Source organism: Actinia tenebrosa, unplaced genomic scaffold (assembly GCF_029948245.1).
Source record: "Actinia tenebrosa isolate PJP-AT-01 unplaced genomic scaffold, QUT_ActTen_1.0 PGA_scaffold11__36_contigs__length_13525064, whole genome shotgun sequence".
NCBI lineage: Eukaryota > Metazoa > Cnidaria > Anthozoa > Actiniaria > Actiniidae > Actinia > Actinia tenebrosa.
In genome coordinates this window covers 5,060,222-5,085,494 of record NW_028292571.1, presented here as the reverse complement: position 1 = coordinate 5,085,494, position 25,273 = coordinate 5,060,222, and the positions used below count along the sequence as shown (strand labels likewise).

Genomic DNA, 25,273 nt, shown 5'->3' with positions numbered 1-25,273 from the left:
AGACGCTTTGCACTTTGTCCTCTGCATGAAATGCACGTCTTCTGAGAGGTTTAGTGCTCTGGTGTGAATTCGTGCTTCACCTACTGGAGGTTCATCTGGAACTCTCAGGCTTCTTTTCCATCTCAATTGTTCCTCAGTGGCGCTCGGCCTTGGCAATTTCCTTTTCCAATGCAAGTCTTTTTCATATTTCCTTTTTCTCTATCAGCCTTCAGGGAATCTTGATACAGCTTGTCTTGCTCATTTTCTATTTTCCTTCGTTCTTCTAAACTTTCCAAAAGCGTTTGTGGTGCTTCAATATTCACACAATTCATGGGGGCATGACTTATTCTTTCCCTGTATCCTGTGAATTGAATTTTTTATCTTAAAAACTGGAATCTCTAAATCAGGATCATCACTGTTGTCAATGTCACTTACATCGACATCCTTGTCTGTGATGTCAGCTTCATTACAACTTGCTTCCAGGTCCGTGTCGTTGATAACACTGGTCTCTTCGTCTGTGTTTGATGATACAACCCCAAAACCAGCAGGTTTTAAAGTAAAATACAATATACTTCTTGTCAGCTTGTTCTGATCTATACATCTTGCAGAGTAAAAGGTAGGGTCAATCCTCCCACACTGATTTTGCTTACATCTTTCGGTTTGAAATTCGCTATTTCAAAACCCATCGGTCAAATTAACTAGCACTGTTGTCAATTTAAATGTCAAGTTAACTTGCAATTGTCAATTTAACTTGCAATTGTCAACTTAACTTGCAATTGTCAACTTGACTTGCACTTGTCAATTTAACTTGCAATTGTCAATTTAACTTGCAATTGTCAACTTGTCAATTTGCATCTTTTGCAATTGTCAACTTGACTTGCAATTGTCAACTTGACTTGCAATTGTCAATTTAACTTGCACTTGTCAATTCAATTTGCATCTTTTTTGACAACTTAAATATCAGTTTAATATTTGGTGAGCATGAGCCGACTGGGGCCTCCGTATCTACAAAATGGCGGAACCAAAAATACAATTTGCAGCACTTGCAAATCAGACTTTCTATCAAACAAAATTCAACAAAGCTAATTTCTGGAAAATAACAATTCGATTTTCATTGGAAAAAAAAAACTGTAGGCAAACCTTTAGTGTTTCAGTTTCAGTTTCAGCTTAAGCACTTTTGATATGATGGAGCGTGAAACCAAAAAAAAAAAAAAAAAGAATCATCATTTCTTGCCGGCTAAGATAGAAAATAAAAAAATACGATTTTCTACAACTGTCCATCACTACTTAAATACTATCAGTTTTCAAGCTGTAGAAGGCATATTTGGGAAAAAATAACAAAAACCTTAGGATTCGATACTTCATTTATGCTGCAAAAGAAAAGGTAATTTGAATTAATTCAAGTGGTCAGTCAAAAAGGATAGCCTCATCGAGTTCTATCTACATGGCAGTCAGTCCAGTTTAGTTCAGTTCTCTAGCCTATACATTTGTTAATACCTGACCAAATAATTTCCAAATAATCAAAAGAGGAGCGATTTTAAGGGATGAAAACTTCAAATTTTTGGTATATGAGTCGGACTAATTAATTATCTGGATTGCAAATCATCTGAAAATCATTAGCTCAGGCCACCATCTTTCTTACTTTCAGTTTTGCTATAACATTTGTGTAGCGTATACAAGCATTCATGATAAATTTTTATCGAATGATGAACTTACTATAGTATTGTTACTCGCCGAATTTGGTACTTTTATGTAATTGCATTAGATATCGTATTCTCATCTTTTGAATACCGTAAATTATTGATACTTATTGTTGAAATAGTTGTATATATTGAGTATATATATATATATGTTTATAATTTCTATATATTTTCTATTTTTATCGTAATTTCTTCTTACACTGCTGCTGAAAAGCCCTCATAGTGAGCACCGATAAAATGTATGTGTGTGTGTGTGTTGATGTTGTCAGAATAGAGATAAAGATTAGGAGCTATTAGAAAATGAACAGCCAGTCCTGAAGTGATCTGAACCTAAAGTGTCGACTCACTTTTTCTTCAATATAATCCTTCCCTACACGCCTACGTTCAAAGACTTAAAGCTTCACTGCATTTAACACTGAAATCAAATCCAACCCACATTGAGCAAGGTCGCATTTAAGCTCATCCTAACTTTGCCCAAAATCTTTCTATGATAAACAAACTATTTCGAAATGATTGCATGTATTTTGTATAAATGGCACTGTATTATAGTATTATGGTATTTGCTTATCGAACATTTTAGCTTAAATCTTATTTCACTGCAACTGTCTTATCAAAACTCAAGATATGTACTTGATGCATTGGGTAGAAAGATACTTTTTTAGTGATGCCAAAAATATCCCCAGTGCTTTCTATAAAAAAAACACTTTCGAATCAACTGCTTATCGAGCTCAGTACGGGGACCAGGGTACCGACTATGACGCAGTAGAGTTTCCCCCTAATAATTAATAATTATTGCTATGATCACAAATTCACACTTCTTCAAGATCTTGAACAATCAAATAAAGCGAGAAAAAAGCACTATTTGTAACTTATCAATTTTAAATTAGGCGAATAGTATGGTTACTTTTTTTAGGTTTTCCAAACGGCGTGAGCCGATGACGATAAATCCTTTATTGCATCTGCAGCTAATAGTGGTTAACCTTGTTGATGTCTTATACACAAAGGACTAGGGCAATGGCAATTTTTTCGGGTGATATATTTTCAAATGTGTTATTGAAAGTTGTCGTGAAACAAGGATGTTGTTTCCACCATGCAGACATATGGCTCAGAGCCGTTCAGTTTAAAGCTGTGCGAAGCACTCCCTGAATAAATCTCTCATCCTTACCTTTTGCCAAAACTTTACCGCTGAAGTCTCTACCAAAATTCTCCTAGACGTTTAGTAAATGATATCACTGAGTATTCGTGATGCGCGCATCATTCCATTAAGCCTAAATCAGTCCAAACCAGGGAACCCTAGTTCAGTCATTCAGTTCTTCTTTCTTCCATACTAGTGCAAGTAAACATGGAATTTAAAAGTAAACTCGGATTTCTAACCGTGAAGGTGGTACTTAAAAACTTTGTTTTAAAGTGAAATCAGTTGAAACTGATGACATAGAAAAAATCTTTTCTCCAGTCTCCAGTTTGCTCGTATGAACTTTATCGAAGCATTCACTGGATGGCAAAATATAAAACAAGTGAAATTCAATTAGAGGGTATCGTGTTCTGAATGAAAAAAGAGTGAAAAACGAGTTTGAAGTCCTCACAACCCCCTTTTATTGGGTCCTCGATAGAACTAGAACGTTCCAGCCGGACGCAATTTTTCAATTGATCCCATTTTCGTGGCTTAATTACAGGACTGAAAATTATAGCTAGAAAAAACAAGCAAGTATCATTCCAAGCTAGTGTAGTGTAATTGTAAAATCTCAGATTTGTCAACCTACATACATCGTGTGGAACCGACAGCGAAGGTACGGCTAGAAATGCAAACGAATGCAAGTAAATTTGTTAAAATCAAAGTTAATCATCAAAGACTGTCTATAGAATCCTCTGCAAAATTTTGTTTGAGATAATTTTGTGAAAACTGATGCTGGATAACAAAAAGTATCAAATATATCTTTTAAGATTGCCAGCAAGAAAACCCATCAAACGCTGCGATAAATTGCCTCTAACAACACTTTTGAAATATAAACGTTTTTGAATATCAAAAACGTTAAAAAAGATCATAAATATGTAGAGAATATGAATTGAGATTTTGAGTAATTTTTCTTCATTTCTTTTTTGTTTTATCAAATAACTAAAAAACAACCTTTGATAAAAGAAACTTCTAGAAAGTGTATTGGCCGCCATCTTGAATCAGTTACGCCGACCGGTGCTTTTCCGGAAAAGATCGAGTTTAGTTCGTTAACTAAAAGACACTAGTTATACGGCATTCAGCTAAGTAGTTTAAAGACCTTAATGCTCCAAGAAACAGCAGCAATTCTTAGTTTTAATTTTTCCACAAGATGAAGTAAGATTGAAGTAAAGTTAGTTTTACAGTCTCAGCCTTGCGACTCCAAAAAACCCATTCGTCAGCAAGTTTAGTTTAGCTTTCGTTTGCTGTTTTTTCTCCTAGATAAAATATTCTTAATTTTCATCAAAATAGTTTTTAAAAGGTTTCTCGGTCGACATGCCTTGGTTGGTGTTGTCGATGATGATCATTTTCGTCGAAAAACAAAAAAAATTGAAGCTATGGACTCGAATATTTTATGACTGATTACAATTCATTTTGTAGCTGGAAGGTTAGCAAAGGTCAACTAAGTTATCTTGCTAAAACGAAATGGAAAAAAAATGTTATAGTAACAACTAAAGGTATTCCATATTTAATCTTTTGTCATGTATGCGGTGAGAAAACTAACTTTACTTCTATTTTACGAGAGCTTTTTTCTCTGCAATATATATATATATATATATTCTGACTTGGTGTCAGAGTGGTGTTGCCTTTCGGTTGCAGAGATCGAAGCCTTTGCCATCACTAAAACTAAAGCTAAAACATAAGCTTAAGACAGTTAAAAACATTACGATCGTTTTGTTAATTAGCTGATTTTCTCTTTTAATCTTTATGGAAAGAGGAAGGTTATGAGAGCGGAATTTTTGATAATAAAAATGAAACACTGAAATGTCATGAGTTGATAGCAAGGAAAGAATGGCGGAAAATGCCACCTTTGCACAAAAAGTACACTTAATTTGAGGACTCGAAGATTGTTCGTATTTCTTCAGTTTTTTAGTAAAAGAAAGACTGCGAAAAAGAAATTAAAAAGCCTTTTTTTATTATTGGATATTAATAAGAAAGTAAAGTTCGAGCTTACCATTTTGTCTAAATGAATAAAATAAAACCGGCTTTTGTTGCCCACAAGGCCTTTGGCGAATTTGCCGATTTTTTTCGCCCCCTGTTCTCTAGTCGTTTTTCAATTTACTTCGTATTAGAAAGAAAACCAGAAAAAAATTCTAGGAGCGAAAAAGAACCTTTAAAATGTTGTGGATAAAAAAAAAAGTGAACAAGTTTTAAAAATCTAGAGATAAATTTTTTGAGATAAGTAAAAAAGAGGTGGGAAAAAAAATGAGATTTAAAGGTGAGGTATTTTCCAGTGTTTATTGTGCGGTATTGAAGTGACAGAAGAGGAGAAAAACCGCTCGGTTAATGTAACTGTCGACTCGATTCAGCCAATGAATTTAAGCCAGAAAAACATTCGTGCTTAGTATTGGCTAAAAAAATACAAGGCTTTGAATTTTTCATGCAACATTACCGACGACGTACGCGAAAAAATGAACGAGGTAAACTGACAATTCATGTCGCTAAATTTTTTCTCCCTCAAGGTAGCAGAAAAAAGTCTGTGAATTAGAATGTTAGAAAACGATATTTCCATTTTATACACTAAAAAAGGTCTTCTAATTGGAGCAAGAGATTTTCACGCCAATTGAAGCAATATTGCCCTCTCAAGCAGAGGGCATGTCAAGTCCGTCAATTTTCGGAACCTAGGAAGAGTCACGATCTCTCTTGTTTAGCAAGGAGATTTCCAGCGGGAGAAAAATTTCCGCACAGAATAAGGAAAACACAAGCGAAATAAAATGAGGAAACCCTCGTTAAAATATTGTCAGCTCAAACCATTTATTATGCATTTTTTAATTTTAAAAAACGTTTATAGCGCCCGGGATAAGAGGAATTTAATTTCTCTTATTTTTTTTAATGCCTGTTCTAGAAAGAATTGAATCGGGCGAAAAATTATGCCAATATTTTTTTCTGCTTTCCTCCAAGCGCCAAATTCTCGGGCTCTTTCGAATATCATTTTCGCCTTTGATCAGCCGATTCAAGAATATTCACAATAAACTCCTAAATACACCGTTCAAGATCTTAGATATTTTTCAAATCCGCGAAAAAGCTCGAAAGATCATAGAAAATTCGAGGACGAAAAATGCGATCATGCAAGATATATCAACATTATGCAAATGAGTGTTTCGGTGGATTTTGCGAGCGTTTGAATGATAATTTTGAATAGATTACTTGTGGATCACTTACGTACGTTTCCCTGGATTCCCAAGCCAGCGGTAGAGGACATAGTAATAGTTTTTCAGTCCAAAAATAGCAAAAGCGAAATGCGTGGGTGTTTGGTGACGATACCCTGTATGTTTGTGTTGCCTTCTTCTGGGAAATCCGAAGTGTAAATCAATAACCGGTTTAAACCGGTTGAGAACGACTAGACAACTCGCTTGAGTTTTGCACCTGCTATTCGCCTCGTGAATTATTCAACGCGGAAAATCATTACGTAAACGGACGGTAAAATATTGTCGCTAAGCGAAAATGTAAACGAAATAAACAAGTTTAAATACCAAATATATGGGATTCAGATAATTCATGAGGATTTCCCCTGACAATTACCAACAATATGAACAAATAAATAAATATATATATATATATTTCAATAAATATGTAAATAACCATAACGAAAAAAGTACTAGCAGTAATAATGATTATATAACGAGTAAAAATAATATAAAAAATTATAATATTCAAATAATAAAAACAAACATAATATATAATAATAATAACAACAATCATGATAATAATAATGATGATGATAATAATAAAGTTTATTTATATAGCGCTCATATCCATGAGCATGTCCAAGGCGCTTTACAACAGGAATGATGATGATGATGATGATCTTATGAATGGACGATCATGGACGATCTAAACTCTATAGTAAGCATGAAAAAGAGCTCGGTTCCCTCGTCCAGACAGTGCGCATATTTAGTGACGACACTGGTATGGACTTTGGAATTTCCAAGGCTTTATTCACACTATACCAGATAGCTTTTTAAAACGACACATTGTATTCCCGGTCCCAATGTGAACAGGCGTGAAACGGAGCATAAGCCAGGATTTTGGATTTTAATACTAGTTACCAACTCCCTCTCTTTACTCAAACCACTTAAACTTCCGGCTACGTACCGGATCATGCTGCTCGTACTGCACTCTAATCGGGACAAAAACTTATCCGATACAAAGTGTAACACGTTTGAAACCGGAGTGGAGCAACATCTATCCATTACAAAAATCACTCCAAAAACAAGCGCTCCATGTGTGAACAGAAGGCTTATCCGGTATACTTTTTGAGCCGAAACGATTGCTATCGGGTATAATGTGCACATAGCCCAAATGCGCAATACTAGTCATGAATAATTTGCTATCAATAGACGTCACTTCCGGTAATTATTATTATTATTTTTTGATGGCTTGTAGAATCCTGGAGGTTGTTTTGATCTCTTGTTTTCTGGTTTGATGTCGTGAAAATAGTCAAACACAATAGTTTGAGGACTTATTTTGATATGTTTTGACTTAACATCCGCTAGTTACCCCCCAGTCAACCGCTTGTTTGCCCCCCCAGTCAACCGCTTGTTTGCCCCCCCAGTCAACTCCAAAAAAGTCACGTGATTGATAGTAAGCAATAGAGGCAAGAAGATCAAGAGTAAAGGAATTTCTCTTCCAGATGGGAGAAAGCTAAAATTGCTAGAAGAAGATGATGATTGCTTTAAGTGCTCGAAGCTGATGAAATTCTACAATCAGAAATAAAGGAAAAGCTACGAACTGAGTATGAAGGCTGGAAAAAACTCCTTATGTCGAAACTCTCATAAAAGCAATTAATACGTGGGCTGTATCATCAATTTGCTACAGAGGAGGAAAAGGAAAGTAAAGTATGTGGCGGATCAGGAGACGTGGAGTCGGCCGGTGATGCGAAGAAAGAAATGCTTATGATTGCCGCTCAAGCAGACTTTAAATGCTAATGTCTTAAATTCTAGAATCGATAACCATGGAATTTTCTCAAAAGTGTGCAATGTGTGGAACAAGTGACGCACAGTAGAGCATATAATTTGCGCCTGCAGTAAACCTGCACAGAGGGAGTACAAGCAACGTCATGTCACACTTGCTGTACTTTCACCCTGGTAGCTGTACAAAAAATATGGATTACCATGTCATGACAAATAGTACGAACATGTTCCTGAAAGTGCGATGGAGGACCATAAAGTCAAGTTGCTGTGGAATTTTACCATGCATTCAGGCAGACAGATAGGATAATAGAGAGTTTTAGATTTACGTTCACGGCAAACGTGAAACGTCAGTTGACCAGTGAAAAATTGTTTCAAATAGCTGAGAAAGTGTCGCAAAAAAGTCCAAGTAGTAGAAAGACAAAAGAGTATTTGGCGCTTGGTGAGAAGGTTTGTAAAAGGTAAAGTAAGATAAAGGAAAACTATGAAAACGTGGTCACGTTTGCCGTTTGCGGGGAGAAAAAAAGTCAATCTAAAACTCTCTAAATCCAAGCGAGCTGGACTTCCAAACTACATTGATGTTGAATAGGAATTAGTCAAGCCTGAAACGGACCGTTTGAACTTCCGCGGCTAAATTACTCAACCAGTTAAGCGTATTTTAACGGAAATTATTGCTAAAGCTTTGAAAACAAAAGCCACCGATGCGAGAACGTCTTTAAGCAACCTCTCGCCATAGTTGATATTAACTATGCTCACGCATTACAAAACCCAAAAACTAAAAACTCAATAACTTCCAATATCGATAAACAAAGCCCATAAAGAGCACTAAGGGGAAGACTATAGAAGACAGGGTTTTTCTACTTCAAATTTATATATTTTTTGACTATCAAAACCTCGACTGGCACTTGCCTTAGACGTTAATTTAGGCGGGAAAAATCCTTACGATAACATTTCAGGAAACCACTAATTGAGAATGAAAAATTTTCAAAATATTTATCGAAAACAGGGTTTTTCTAATTCAAATTTTGTATGTTTTTAACTATCAAAACCACGTCTGGCACTTGCATTTGAACGTTAATTTAGGCGGGAAAAAGCTTTACGATAATATTTCAGGAAACCACCTATTGAGAATGAAGGATTAAAAAAACAAACAAACAATGGAATATAGGAAATGTTTTTGTATATATGAATTGTTGCGTAAATGTTTTGTTCAATGAACGTATAAAACTTCAGCTGTCATGCTAGAATTAGCCATTTTATCTAAGATAGTTCAAGCGGCTATTGCTACTTCATTTTCCTTAGCAAGAATAAGTATGGCAACTCTGGGATTTTTGATTTTATTTTTCGTTTTGGTAATTACTGGAAACTTGTGGAGTGCAGAGGCGAAAAGCTTGACGGTAAGTTAATAGTTTATAAACTTTAAGAAATACTGAGATAACTAGAGAGCCTAGATTTCAAACTGATAACTAAATGATATGGATGGGGAAAGGAAAAAAAGACCTCTAATCTTCAGTTGCAAAATATATAGAAATATTATTATATAAAGCACTATTTTATAAATAAAGGTTATGATTCAAGAAGCTAAACAGATACTTAACTAAGACCTAGCGTAACTCGTGTGAAAACGCGCTAAGTAAAGTATTATAACTGAACCGTGGAGCAGTTTTTTCAAAGTGCCAACTGAAAATTCAACGAGGCCCTACCGGCTGACGATTTTACACAGCTGCATTTCTTAATACTGAATAATGTGCTATAAACAGCAAATTTAGGCCCCGTCCACACTATGCCGAATAAATTTGAACCCGCAACTTTCGCACCGAAACCGAAAAAAAAGTTTTCCGTCCACACATGAAAACGGATAAAATGTTCGCGTTCACACTAGTCCGATCAGAGGGGGTAAAAACGCTTCATTGCACATCTGAGCATGTGCATCGAAGCTGAAATTGAGCCCGCGGTGAATTTTTAGCCTTCCCGCCGTGTTCCCATGACGTCATTGTATTCGAAAATTTCGGGTACAAAATGTTCTCCGTCCACACTAATGCGGCTAGCCGGCGTATTCAAATTGTTCCACTCTGGAGACCGTATTCGAAAAAATTCGTTTTCGGTGAAGAATTGTTCCGGATTCGCCCGAACTAGTGTGGACGGTAGGTCTAACCGAATAAGTAAAAATTCGGATTCAAATTTATCCGGCATAGTGTGGACGTGGCCTTAGATTAAGTTGAAATTTATGGACTAAATCAGTAGGGAATCAAGGGAGGCGTAACGCGCGGGAGTCAGTATGCTTGCCACTAATCTCTGGGGTATCGGGTTATATATTGGACTCAGCATATGTGTTGAAGTAATCTGCTCAATGGGTTTTGCCGAAGCCACACGATATTCAATATTCACAAAACGTTTTTATGCTCGCTCAGTGCATGTTTGTGATCTATCGTAGGACCTACATAAACTGTTGACCGCAGATGAAGTTGAGAAAATCTTTGGAACAGTGACTGAGGACGGTAGGTGACATTTTAAAAAAGCTTTGTTCTCAGAATTACCGTCCCTTCTTTTTTCTTCTCTTCTCTTCTCTTTGCTTTTCTTCTCTTCTGTTCTTCCTTTTTTCCTTTCTTTCTTTTCTTTCTTTCTATTATCGCGGCCGCTCCGAAGTCATTCACCAAACTGGATGAATTTATCAAAAGTACGTACTTTCTTTGTATGGTACTAGTAATCTAAGCAATGAGCACGCCTTATATCCATGGGAATGATTACAAACGCCTCTCAGAGTGGAGGTTTAGATAAGAGCAAACAACTTACAGTCCATATCAAATATGTATCTAAACTGATATTTTTTTACCAGTTCCGGAGTATGACGTCATGCATCCTGTCCAAACCGACCACCGAGGAAGATTCCTTTCATACGATGTATCTTATAGCAACAGCAACAAAGTGAAAAAGAACTTGTTCTTTCGAATATCAGCCTTCAGTTACGTGTTTCCCCTCAATGTATCCATCAACACGGAAGAGTTGTTTTCGCCTGATTTTGTCACCGAGGTGCGAAACAACGGAAAATCGCAGTTGAGTACAAGTCCCCTGCGCTGCCATTACGTTGGTCACGTGGTATCACCGGAAGGACTGCGAGCTAAAGTTGCCATCAGTAACTGTGATGGACTGGTAAGGAGTTATTACTTGTGTGTTTTGCAATAGACTTGCTCTAAGTCTCGCTCGCTAATTTTTTTTCGTAGCAAACTCGGGTTCAAATAGTGCACTTCCGGTTGCGACGGCTTTCCGAGGGGAGTGGCGCGAAGAAGGCGAGCGAGATCTAGTTTTCCAAGAACAATAGAATTATGTATAAAACGTTTTGCTCTTCTCTTACTTTAGTTTCCTTGTTCGCTGTATACCTAGTGTCCTCTTGCATTTGTTCACAATGCCAATTTCGTTCTGATGTCTCGTTATAATCTGAAACACGAGCTCTGGTTCAGAAGACGGCAGCGATTATTCCCATCTCTTCGAGGTTGACTGTGGAGAGATAGGAGGGGTTGGGGTTATAAGGATGTAATAATAAACGAACTACAGTTCACTGCGCCATCTTGAAAGGTAGCCGTGCCTTTGAATCGAAGCGAGACGAACTGTGAGCTTGTGATGATAGAGACCTTTTATTAACACCTTGGACAATTATTTACATGTCTCTATCATTGCAAGCTCGCCTTTCGTCGCGCTTTGATGCAAAGGCACGGCTACCTTTCAAGATGGTGCAGGGAACTGTGAAGGGGACTATTGTTGCCATAAATTTAACTGAAGAAAATGCATAAATTATGCAAAGACCTTTACCCATCCATTAATCTTTCCCAGTAATTATCCATTCCATTCCATCTTTTCCTCCACTCATCCATCCCTCTGGATTCATGCATCGTTAGACTTAAACCAATCTACCTCGTATCAATAATTATCTTTTCATTTTCCCCTACAACTTTTCATTCACCTAACTATACATCCCTGGCCCATTTTCATCCATCCATCTCAATCCACCCATCAATAGAGATTTCGTACTATAACGTCCAGTGGTTTATGTTAGATGGCAGAACAACAGAATCCCTACTCTGGACAATTGAATTGTCTCTCATGTTAAATGACTGCTTGTCGTTTTTGTATTCAGACTGGTATGATTCGCACCAAGAGAGAGATTCTCATGGTTAGTCCTCTACCAAAGAGACTGAACATTAACGAGAATACCAAGCGTGCTCATGTGGTGTACAGGATGTCTAACAGACACGCCGAGACGATGATACGAAAACTGGGCGTCAACACAAGATCAGACACGTGGTGTGGAGTCAAAGGTAACAACCTTTAGGCTTATCGAACACTGAGTCAGGGCAAGGCTAACTCACGGATCGAAACCTGAAACAGCCTCTGATCTGAGTCAGAGCAAGGCTAACTCACGAACCCTGAAACCAGCCTCTGATCTGAGTCAGGGCACGGCTAAATTACGGATCGAACCCTGAAACAACCCCTGGGCTGATCAAAGTCAGGGCAAGGCTAACTTACGAATCGAACCCTGAAACAGCCCCTGGTCTGAGTCAGGGCACGGCTAACTCACGGATTGAACCCTGAAACAACTGGGCTGATCTAAGTCAGGGCACTGCTAGCTCACAGATCGAATCATTAAACAACCAAGCTCTGGGCTGATCAAAGTCAGGGTTCGGCTAATTTACAGATGGAATGTAGTGTAGCGTGTTGTGATGACAAAGAAACGTAATTCTCAAGAGGATGTCATGATGGCCAATGCATGCTAGAGCGGTATATTAACTCATGGTGATTTACATCGCTTTAAGATTCTCAATTATTCCTCTTGTTCTTTTTGCTCTGTCTATCCTGAAACAACAGACTTACACTTACACTTATTTGTCGAGCGTATTGAAACTAAAAATTTATAATAAAAAAAATATTTTAATTAAAAAATAAATAAAATCATGGATCTCTTTACAGCACCAGGTGAAACCTCAAAGAAAGATACGGTCATCCCAGAAAAACAAGATCGCGAGGTGGTATCAGACGTTTCCAAAAGGGATAAACGATATACCATCGAAGCTGTCGTAGTAGCAGACAAGAAAATGACACAGTTTCATGGCGTTGATCAAATTAAGATCTACATCCCAACCCTCATCAATATGGTAAGCAAAATAATGGTTTTGATCAATCTGTCAAGTTGATGATGAACAATGAGAATGAGGAGGGAATGAGATATTCTGACGGAAATGGAAAAATAACGTGAATGGTGAAAAAAGAAATAATAATCAAGGGAATGATATGTTCTGACGGAAATAGGAAAATAACGTTAATGGCGAAAAAAGAAATAATACTCAAGGAAATGACAGGTTCTGACTGAAATAGGAAAATGGCAGCCGGTGATGAGCTGTGTTTAAAGAAACGTGTCACTCAATCCATGGTATGATAATGATTATAATTTAAGTTTTTCTCAACGTCAGGTACATAGTCTGTTAGCTGACAGCTCCATAGGTGTGAACATCAAGTATGTACTCAACAAACTACAGATCCTTGAAACAGACGAGGTGAAGAGCATCTATTTTTATCTATTATTTACTTTTCGATATAATACTTATTTGATCTAGTGCGTTTACTTTGGCTGATTACCAAGCCTTGGTCTTGATGATTTACGATATCATCCTCAACCTCATCCAATAACTGCTTATTAAAAATATGATGATAAAACTTTAAAAATTCTTTTGAATTATTATCGAGACTTGAAGGGCACGGACAACACATAGCTCGAACCCGGAACAACCTCTGGGCTGATCTAATTCAGGGCACGGACAACACATAGCTCGAACCCGGAACAACCTCTGGGCTGATCAAAGTCAGGGCATGACTAACTCACAAATCAAACCCTGAAACAACCTCTAGGCAGATCTAAGTCAGGGCACGGCTAACTCACAGATCGAACCCTGAAACAACCTCTAGGCAGATCTAAGTCAGGGAATGGCTTACAGATCGAATTGGAAATAAGCTGGTTAGGTTTTTGCGGAGTGAAGAAAACCAGAGTAGCAGGAGAACAACCATTGAAGTATTTCACTGTTATAAAGTTGTCGTCGAGCTGCAGAACTGATGTTTGTTGTTTGTACTGGATTGTTTTAGCCTGGCTTAGTGATCAATTCTCATGCTAGTAAAACGCTGTCAAGATTTTGTCGCTGGATGAGTAAAGAAAACCGCGGTGATGATACGAACCCTGCACACTTCGATCACGCTACTCTTATATCAAGGTGTGTATTATCCATTCCACCCATCCGTCCGTCCGTGCATCCATCCGTCCGTCCGTCCGTCCGTCCGTCCGTCCGTCCGTCCGTCCGTCCATCCATCTATCGATTCACTAACAACACACACTGTCCCTGTCATTTACGCATGCGCATAAACAAATTTAATTTGCTAATGTATTTTCTTTTTCCAGGCTTTCGTTCTGTAGCAACACTGTTGACGTCACCAGTCCAAGGTGCAATTCCTTATTAGGTGAGTAAAATTGAACCTATTTTATGCTAACTAAGAAGACGTCTAAGGCATGTTCTAGCACTCTTACATGAGTCTAAAAACCATTGATTTCTTGGAGAAAATCAAAGCAAAAGTTGACCACATTTTATGCTTACTAAGAACACAGTCCAAAGTGATTTACCTGGAGTTATAGAAAGGAGAGTTCCGCTCTGTTCCATTGTTACATGTTTGTTATTAACTCTTGATCAGGTCTTGCTGATCTGGCAGGGATGTGTGGTACTGACACAAGCTGTACCCTGAACACGGACACTGGTCTTGGAACTGCATTCACCATTGCTCATGAAACCGGACACAAGTAAGTAAAGGCGGTTAGCCTGCGAAACGGTTCTCCGGAGAGGGGGGTTTGGGGACTGAAAACTCCCGCGCCAGAGAGCCGTTTCGCAGGCTAAAAGGCGGTGATTACATTCGGTAATGGTCCATTCAACCTGTCTTGCAATAGGCCATTTTCGAATTACGCAAATGTATTCCTTGATCACAGACTTGATTATACGAGGTTAGCCTCATTTCACTGTCCAAATATTCACAAACACCAACGGTAAAGTAAAGAATGTACAACTTTAACAATAAAAACACTTTGAAATTCCAAGGGATTCTTTTGGAATGCGTAAATATTTATAGTAATTCCATACAAAATCGAGGGTAGTTCCGCAGAACAGAGAATCCCAAACTGGAGTATTTTATTGTGCGAGTAAAACGCGTTGTAGTTGAATTAACAGAGGATGTTACATTGGACAATGTTCCTTGCAACTTGTATCACACATTCGACCGTAGTGGACCGAGGCGATAAATAAATAATTTACGACGATGAAATATAGACAAATAGCAGGAAGGGTGATACACTAGGCAATGTCTTGACATTGTTACCGCAATTCTTGAAGTGCAACCACATGCATGACTCAAAATCCCTCTATATATGAAACAGCCTCCATGGTTGATCTAACAAGAGAAGCTAGTGAGGAATGCTTTGTTGTCTGCGTCAATCAATATGGCGGCTATGACGTAACATGCACCCCAAGAATAATAAGGGAGGTTGGGTTATTTTAAATGCATCGATCTGACAGTTTGTTTGTTTGTTTGTTGGTTTGTTAGTCTTGGTGCCGAACATGACAGTGAAGGGAACAGGTGCCCTAACGGAGTCAACATCATGGCAACTAAAGCAAGCGGGAAAGCAACTGCTTTCGAATGGTCAGCCTGCAGCTCCAAGTACATCACCAAGTTTCTCAGGTGAATTCAGTTTGACTTTCGCACTAAATCTTGCCATGTTGAATGAATTTCTCCTCCAACATGGTAGCCATGGCGAAAAATGTTTTTTTAAAAAAAAGTTCGTGAAATGACACTTGAAATGGAACATAATTCTTCACTCAAGCGCCTCCAGCAGAAATATTTGTCCAATGGGTGAACGTCCCAAATTTGAGTCCATCCTGTTTTGTGTCATTACCACGCGCAAGAAGCTGATTTAGTCATGTAGCTGTTATGCTGTTTTGCTACACCGTGCTGAAGAGACCCAACAACGTCAAAACAGCTGTCCACGGTTGCATTTTGACTTTCAGTTTAGATTTATCATGTCGTTGTTGTTTTAAGTATTCAACGTAGTATACTGAGCCTTGCCTGTTGCAGATAATTTATTTTTATGTTATTTTTGGCTTATTAGATCTTTTTACAGATCCTACGTTTATCGCGGCATTTTCGTACACTTCACATTTCTTACCAGAAATATCCACATACATCTAAGTTTATTATTTTACAAAACTGTATTCCTCCAGAAAAGTCGGAGATTTGAATTCAAAATTGTTATATTTTTGTTTTTGTTATTAGTGGGTACACCTCAGGTTGTTTGAACGATCGGCCAGGAAGGTCCGTACCATTACCAAAGGCCCTTGCAGGCCAGGAGTACTCGCTGGATGACCAATGCCGAAGAATGGTTAAAGGTTCGTCAGGAGCTTGTAAAATGGCTGATAAAACAGGATCGGTATGTACTTCATTTGTTGTATAATTCGTTTCATTTCCAAGCTCAATTGGTTCATATTGGATCCCAGGACAGGTCATAAACTGGGTATAAAGGACTCAGTCCTTTTATGATCCATGTCGTTTTTTAGAGATCAAGACAACAAACGGAAATAGCGCGCGCCTGCTAGTTGACACACAGGAGTTGGGTAACGCGAAATTTAAACACATGCGCGATATTAAGAAGTTTTCCTATCTTATTTATACGCTCTCTTGATTTTCCATATATATATATATATATATTTCTGAATATGCTCTTACCTGATTGGCTGCTGCAGATCACGTGTTACCAGCTGTGGTGTACAGTAGGGGATAGTTGTACGACGATCAACGAGCCAGCTGCTGAAGGGTCATCTTGTGGGAAAAGAAAAGTAAGTATAAATATAATGAGCACACGGTAACGGTACGAAGTGACGTTATTCGTTAACCCGCAAAAGTGCGCAAAACCTGTGACCTGTGTTGAGAAAATTAGAATGCTGGGAAAGCACGCCGTCACGGTCACGGCACAGCATGCTGTAGCAAAAGTGTTTCAGATAATTTAGTCTTCGTGTCCTCTATATTATTACAAACACATGGGGGGAAGGGGGGGAGAAGGTTAGTATTATTTGCTAATGGGCTACCTCATACGGCTGTAGTTGGTAGTTGTGGGTTGGACAATAGGCTACGTCATGTTTGGGTAAAGTTTTTTAGAAGAATATTTTTTTCCATTTTGTTTGTAAAATACAAATTTCAAAAAACCGTTCATTGGATATGAATGACAAATATAAAACGCTTGAGCATAAATTTAAATCATAAATCCAACACTTAGATTTATAATATTAATCTTACAATTGTTAGTCCCGTTGCATCGGAGAACTTTTCTCCTTTTACATAACCGAATACTTTCTTCTGGGACCGCTGTAATTTATTTGCCCATTCGATCTGTAGCACAAGTTTCTTCGATTTCTTCTATAGCTGTGAAAGAGCGCCTCGTTTGAAAGGAATTTATATCTTACAAGATAATTTTTTATCCAAATTAATCATGTATATCTTTTTTAATCTTCAGTGGTGCAGAAGAGGTGTCTGTGTTCGGATAGGCAAAGAAGGACCAAAAGCTGTCGATGGAGGATACTCAAAATGGTCCCCTTGGGGAAAATGTTCGCACCCGTGTGGCGGAGGGGTCAGGACTAGGACTCGTCAGTGCAATAATCCAACGTATGTAATGATCTTTGGTTATGGTGATACGTATTTCTGACAGTTGTCGTTGTTAGATATTGTTTATGGATCAGCTGCTGAATGATTGATAGGTTGAAGAGTCAGATTTATAAAAAGGTTCAAAACCAATAAAGGCAGTCAGGATTTTAAAAACCTTTTTAAACGCACGTGTTTAAGGTGCGGTAACCTCGACTTGTTGAAATTATACGAGCAGCCACAACTTGTAATATCAATGTTTGTTACGTGAGAAGTTGCGTACGTTAGTGGTAAAGCAACAATGTTGCGCAAGGAGGTGCACGATTTTGTTGCTTAAATTACCGCACCTTTACATGCACTCTGAGACTGCATATTATCTTTCTTCCTTTTGTTCTTTCCTTTGCTCCCTTTCTTTCTTTCTTTCTTTCTTTCTTTAATTCTTTCTTTTTTATCTTTAGTTCCTTCCTTTTTGCTTTTTTCTGTTCTCTTGTCATAATATCTTTCTTTTTTCTTTCTCATTTACGTCTATCGTTGCTTCCTTCTTTCTTTCCTTCTTTCTTTCCTTCTTCTTTCCTTCTTAATTCTTGATTCCATTCCTTTCTCAGGCCTAGAAATGGCGGAAAATTATGCGTAGGAGAATCAAAAAAGTTTCAATATTGCAACAACCAGGTAACCAAAGAACAGAAATTATTTGAGGTGCTGTTTAGAAAAAGATTCCTTTCTCCGCAAAAACCAACATTCCTTTTGCGCCCAGTGTCATTTGCCTACGTGGCAGCGATTTCCCCTCCATTATCAAGGCAGAAACGAGTTCTTTGACACATTTTTGCTTCGGCATCGAACGTCATGATAATGAATTCAAAATGTGTTGTCGGACAACGGCCATCCATGTGAACTGAAAACCTCCCCAGGGCTTATTTAACCAGTTTTTTAACGTTAACCATAGAAATGTTCCTCGAACGTTCCTGATACACGAATGATACAGTGCAAGAGTAAACGCAATCAGAAGTTTGAATATGGAGTCAAGTACAACTGGGTCTACAACCCGAAGGCACCTGTACCAAGTATGTACTGTTATTCCAGGAAGAAGTAGCGCACCGAGGGTGGCAGAGTTTCAGGGCACGAGAGCACGCGTTTTGGCGCGCGGAACTCCATTAGTATGAGTCAAATCCTTTTGTTGGCTGTCCCAATATTGAGAGTCCCAAAGTGGGGCGAACGCGCGTGTTTTGGCGCGAAAAAGATCGCACTGAATACCCAGGGACTCTATTAGTATAAATCAAGTTTTTATCGGCTGTCACAATAGTTCCAAAGTTAATTGCTTCAGAAATCAAGGATTCAGTTGCTATAGTATGTCATTTGAGTACATTTTTAACAACAATTCGCTAAGGTGTCATTTTACTTGTTCTTTTTAGAAAAAAAACGATGTTCATTGTTTTGTGAAGCTCCAATGGACTTCAACGAAGTAATGTTCTATGACTTTGGTAAAGTAAAGGATGGCACAAAATGCAATGGTGATGGGCCGGATGGTGTGTGTATTGCAGGCGTGTGTAAGGTAAGGTGGTGAGGTAGACAGAGTTGATTTCTGTCGTTCGTTTGACTGGCTGGCTCTACATACTGATATATATATTAATGGCTGGTACTCAGAAAAACTGATCGAATTTCGATAAGGTATGACTGAACTATGAAAAAAGGAAGGAAGCGATCAATAGCAAGGAGAGAAAAGCCTATATGATCCAGCTTTAACTAGGTGACTATATAACCTATAATTTCGACTTCTTTTCTTCAGGTGGTTGGTTGTGATAACGTCCTTGGATCAACAGCAAAGAAAGATAGATGTGGTGTTTGTAAAGGAGACGGTACAAGCTGCAAGGATAAGACTATCAATACTATAACGAGAAAAATATACGACCAGTACCCGGACCCTTATGGTGGTAAGCAAACAAATAACCTGTAATTATCGACCACTCTTGGTCATAGTGCGCTCATAATATATTAAAATATACGGCCAGTACCCGGACCCTTATGGTGGTAAGCAAACAGATAACCTGTAATTATCGACCACTATTGGTCACAGTGCACTCCTAATATATTAAAATATACGACCAGTACCCGGACCCTGATGGTGGTAAGCAAACAGATAACCCGTAATTATCAACCACTCTTGGTCATAGTGCACTCATAAAGTATTAAAATATGCGACCAGTAACCGAACCCTAATTAAAAATTATGAAAAAATTACATCTTGATTTTTTGCACGAAATCAGCATAAAATTACTAGCTATGAATATTAAGCTAAAAATTATAGAATGAAAGCTGAAAATTGAGCGTAAAAACGTTTCACGATCCGCACGATCCAGTTAACCGAAGTCCAGTCCATTTCACTAATGCACGGTTCCAAATTTTCCAAAAATAAAAATCTCTCAAAACTGGGAATCTAGACGCATAAATCAAATTTTAAAGGTTGGAAATGTTTTTGCTATACATTACGGTTACCCTCACCTTTTAAAAAGCTAAAAGTTTGACGAATTTTTTTGTGATCCAAAACCCTCATATGCATTATATATGCTATTTATCCTTACGGCTTACTACCAGACCATCACAACCATTCCCGTTGGTGCTCGAGACATCGAGATCAAAGAACTAAAGCGCTCAAGTAATGTCTTGTGTAAGTAGATTTCTTATATTGGCATCCTGTGTTACTGTACCCAAATAGCTTAATCCACAGGAAGCCCAAACTCGATTTTTGTATTGATGTTTCACAGAAACGCTTTTTTCACAGCATTGTATTTTTGCTTAAGTTTTGGATGGAGGACAATATTTTTCCCTTAAACTACTCAAATTTTAAAATGGCGTTTTTGCAGAATACTCTAGTACTCAAGGTTAGCTTATATTCTATGCACAATTCTTCGATTGCCATTTAACAAAAGATTTCTTATTAGCATCCATTGTTAACGGCACCACAATGGCCGCCATGCTTTTGTCTTTTAACTCTCTTGGGAATGCTTGCAACCATCAATATTAATGTATTCCAGTGAAGGTCCGTGAAATTTTAAAGTGTTTGTGCATTCTTTGCTACTTAACGTTGGTATTTGTGAATATTCTATCACTGTAAAGGCCGGTTTAGACGGTACGATTTTCGCCTACAACTATTGTATACAACACGCTCATGTCTGTCATAGGCGAGTTGTAGGCTTGATTTACACGCTACGACTCGAGTTGTAGGATGACGCGAGCGTGTTGTATACGATAGTTGTAGGCGAAAATCGTACCGTCTAAACCGGCCTTAATGATGAGCCTAAGCCTGAGTAAATAAGTCTGTAATCAAGAAACACAGCGGGATTGTAAGAATTCGAAAATCACAATCACTCGTTAATCACGTGCTATTACTATTGTTCACAGCTTTGATAACTCTAAATGACGAACCAATCACTGACGAGTATTTCAAGTCAAATAAAAAGTACAAATACCACGAGGCGGGGACGACGTTCGAGGTCATAAAAAAGAATGCAAAGGAAATGATCACAGCTAAAGGACCGCTGACCAAAGCTGTTATATTGGAGGTACAAACATTTAAAAATATTTTTATATTTCTTGTCTGTTGCTTGCGGTCGATCAATATAGAGCATGTGCATGTTACGTCATAACCGCCATCTTGTTTGACGATAACAAAGCATTTCTCATTAGCTTCTCTTGTTAGATCAACCATAGTTAACTATGCAACAACCGGTCGTTTCATCGTTCTTCATACTTCAAGGGACTTTGAGTAACATAGTTGCACACATTGTATTCGGATCCGAAGGGAGTCGAGCTGTGGTATAATTCCGTGTTTAAGATGCTGCCTGGACTCAGTACACGGACAAAATTTGTTAGCCCCACTTGGTTCTCTTTCTGTTTTCTTTTCCATTGATATGTTACTGGAGCTACTAACTATGTACATATCCCAAAAGGGCCCGTACAACAAATAAGTGGCCAGCCCCTCCCCTCACATTCATTTAAGGTTTATACAATACAAAACTGACCCGAACCTCTAACACTGGGTTTCAAATCTACCATTCTTTTTTTTTTAAGTATTATGTTGAAAACTGGGATAGCAAGTATAAGGTTTCCTACAAGTATTCCATGACGTCATCCACCCCGTCGCGTGCAGTATCCAGTGACACTACCACTCATTACAAATGGATGACAAAGACCCACGGATGCTCGGCTGAATGCGGTGGAGGTATGTCTGGCTCGAGACGAAGAAATATTCATTCAACTTAAATGACACAAAATATTTTTAAAGTACTTGAATGCAGCTTGTTTCATTCGAGAAACATATTTTCGTTTGAGGACGTGATTTCAAGCTGATGAACTTTTGATCCTATTTTCTCGGTGGATGCGGGATTCTATAGGGATTCTCAGTTGGAAATATTAAAGACCACCCAGGTGGATAATTTTGGGAATCTTGCAATATTTTCTTAATCTACCTGAAAATGGAAGAACTTATGGGATTCCTGCGTCCTGCGCAAGCCCATTATTGCGAAGAAAGAGCGAAATTTTGAGTGATATTTATTAGACTGTTATCTTTTTCAGGCAAGATGTTACTACTGGTTTCGTGCGTGAGAGAAGATAATGGCTCACCGGTGTCCCATGAACTTTGCAGTGCTAAGGAAATACCTGACATTGAACAGGCATCCGTTGACTGTAACACGCGGCCTTGCAAACCAAGGTAACTGGATCTCTTGCAATCTTGTTATAATTGCACAGCAACACTACCGACTGTCGTCACAGGTCATCAGTAATAGTTACTAGCTTGGGATACCTGTGTCGCGTCACAGGTCATCAGTAATACGTATATACTAGCATGGGATACCTGTGTCGCGTCACAGGTCATCAGTAATAATTATGGGATACCTGTGTCCAGTCACAAGCCATCCGTAATGACTGATAACACATAAGAAGGTGAAGTAACCGTGTCATCCAAGATGGCAGCCATGACCAGTTCATGACAAACTAGTCGATTTCTATTTTACCTAAACTCTCTGATTTCTTTCACATCAATAAAATTGTCAGCAGTCGATTAACTCGAAAAATACGGTATTCTTTTGTCCATCAGTTGGAACAAGGGGGAGTGGGGCGACTGCAGTAAAACGTGTAACGACGGTTCTCCTGGTCAGCAGCAAAGAGAAGTCACGTGCGTCAGAAAGACCAAAGGCTTAGAAGAACTGCTGGAGGATTCTAAGTGCGAGGGACCTAAACCTGCTATGGTCAGGATGTGTGGAGAAATGGAGTGCCCAGCTGAATGGGTCACAGTGAAAAGTGGACCTGTAAGTACCATACCAAAACGTGATTCTAGTGTTTCCAAATAGAGCTGGCTAAACTGAGGAGTTTAGATCGAATAGCAAGGAAAATTTGAGTGACTTTTACAAAAGGATGAGCTCGAATGGTTGCGCTTCTGGGCTATGTCCCTACCTGCACGGGTTTCCCTTGAAAATTTAGAGCGAGGATTCAAACAGAAACTAAATGAACGTGACAATTGAGTATTTTCTTGTGCACTGACATCTATTTCTGGGAGCATCTTCTAAATCCAAAGGAACTGAGCCAATACGCCATTCTAGTATCCTTCTGCATGTACCGCAAATCTATTGTATTCTTTGTTAGCTTCGTTCAGTATTGTATAACTTAGGGTCTTTGGTCGTTTCTATTGCATTATGTAAACTGTTCAATACCCGAAGGAGCCCCATATCGTACAATACCGCTGTGTTCCTCGATTACAAACTTATTTACTCAGGGTTTGCCTCACTTCTGTGTTAAAATACTCACAAATACCAATAGTAAAGTAAAGAATGCACAACTTCAACACGTTGAAATGTTTTTGAAAATGGGATCGGAAAAAAAAAATCTTTTTTCATGAATATCTGGACACGTGTGGACGGCGCCTTTAGCATTATTTTCTGTGATTTTCTAGTGTTCCTCGTTATGCGGCAAGGGAATCCAAGCTCTAGAAGTGGTGTGCAAGAAGACGGGCACTAATGGAAGGATCGTTAGAGTACCAGACGAAAAATGTCCTAAGGATAATAAACCACCGACTACGGTCACGTGTCATGCTGTCTTATCCTGCGAAGCATGATGGGTAATGGCCTCTGAACCTTGATTGGTTTGTCTTTGTTTGATGAATGTAGGGTTGTAAAATATTGTAAATATCTTAAAGGATTAGAGAGTTGTTAACGTAATGTAGTGGAACCCTCAACGAATGACCCCTTGATTAGTGAGCCATCTTATCAAAATTATTTAGGTATTTCATTAAATGAAGTTTTTGGCGCGCTTCTAGATCTACCGGCGGGCTTTGATTGGTCAAATGAAATGACTTCACAGTTGTCCAAGGACTGTTACAATAACTAGCCTCGTACATGCAAATAAGCTGGATTTCAGATCCTGTGACAGTGACGTGACAGTGCAATGCGATACACCCGGCTTAAATTAGTCGCCTACGCAGCCGCTATATATATTAATGTCGTCACGAACTATAGTGGCTGCGTAGGATACTAGGGTTGGAGGACTAAGGCTTACAATTGATCGGTCCCGGACCCCTTAAGCCTTTCTCGCCCATTGCGTCATTTCCTAGAGTATCATTTCTTTGTTAATGGTTGCACATGAAAAGATATATGAATATTATTGTTACGACTCAAACAAAGAATCTTATTCTCAAATGAATGACACGCGGTCAAATGGACTGAAACATTACGCCAAAGCTGAAGTGGTCTATTCAAATTAATAATCGTTGGTAACGCACTCTCTTGGATGCTCACTAGAAACTGCGTCACAATCCAATTTCAGAAATCAGGTCATGTAAACTCTATACCAACTTTACAATGAATATGCTAATTAGATACCACTAATTTAAATTTCTCGCTTCACGCAGCCGCGAGGTAACAACATTCGATTCTCGATAACATTTACATCACTATTTCTAAGCACCACGAAAATGTTATTCTCCTACCGATTGGTCTGTCGGACCACGATTGGTCTGTTGGACCTCTCTTGTGTTCGCCCTAACTCTTCACCGCAGCATGGTACTTTAATATCGATCATCCAACTAGTATACGCTACTAATAATGCAGGCCTACAAAGAGGCAAGCCCTTGTCAATGCTTTGTACAACAAATTGGACCCCTCCCCCCCCTCTTTATCATAAACCTCATTTTGTGAATCAGTTTGCTTTTTTCTCGATGACATTGTCGATCATCAACAAGTGATGGGTCGCAAGCCTTCCAAGAGAGGTAAAAGACAAAAGCATGGCAACCATTGTGGTAGCGTTAACAATGGATGCTAATAAGAAATCTTTTTGATATATGGCACTAACCGCGCTCCCCCGAGAAGCCGCGATAACTTAACGTGCAATCGAAGGGTGGAAAGGCATCTACCACTGCGCACAACCAAGTACCATCCTCAAGACAAACCATGGACAACCGAAAATATTAAAAACGTACTTGGTCTGTAAGAGACAAAAAACCTGGTCATCTGGCCACACCCTCAAGTACAACTTCTTCCGCAAACAAGTTAGGAAACTGTGCAAATCATCGCGTAAGTCGTATTACGACAAACAAATATTCTCAACAATCGAGTAACGAATCCAAAGAAATGCCCAGTGACGGAATAACGCTAAAGCCATCTCTGGTTTTTCGAAAACTGAACCACTCCCAACGAGTATCTTTCATGACGGTGAGTTTAAAAGTGGACTTGAAATATTGCTACTGATTGCAGATTCTCTCTGCAATGTCGCAAATA

General features: G+C 38.6%; 2 protein-coding genes across 3 annotated transcripts in view; one reads left to right on the top strand and one right to left on the bottom strand.

The window, feature by feature from the left end:
- The window catches only part of LOC116307803 (uncharacterized), a 38,133-nt gene extending 31,959 nt beyond the window's left edge, over positions 1 to 6,174 (bottom strand). The window contains exon 1 of one of the 2 annotated variants that reach the window (XM_031718122.2): positions 6,052 to 6,174. The gene's annotated coding sequence lies outside the window, so the exon portion shown is untranslated. The remainder of the gene's footprint in view (positions 1 to 6,051) is intronic. The other variant, XM_089027747.1, reaches the window with a different exon arrangement.
- A 1,807-nt stretch (positions 6,175 to 7,981) lies between these two features.
- Positions 7,982 to 24,203, top strand: LOC116307800 (A disintegrin and metalloproteinase with thrombospondin motifs 16). Its single transcript, XM_031718116.2, has 23 exons — positions 7,982 to 9,196; positions 10,234 to 10,297; positions 10,636 to 10,949; positions 11,932 to 12,112; positions 12,762 to 12,946; positions 13,262 to 13,345; positions 13,929 to 14,053; positions 14,239 to 14,297; positions 14,526 to 14,631; positions 15,426 to 15,560; positions 16,152 to 16,305; positions 16,619 to 16,711; positions 17,386 to 17,534; positions 18,116 to 18,179; positions 18,454 to 18,571; positions 18,920 to 19,059; positions 19,294 to 19,438; positions 20,089 to 20,172; positions 20,907 to 21,067; positions 21,576 to 21,726; positions 22,080 to 22,215; positions 22,603 to 22,813; positions 23,455 to 24,203. The coding sequence occupies exons 1-23, from the start codon at positions 9,038 to 9,040 to the stop codon at positions 23,614 to 23,616; spliced, it is 3,180 nt and encodes a 1,059-aa protein (XP_031573976.1). The 5' UTR covers positions 7,982 to 9,037; the 3' UTR covers positions 23,617 to 24,203.
- Positions 24,204 to 25,273: the final 1,070 nt, after the last annotated feature.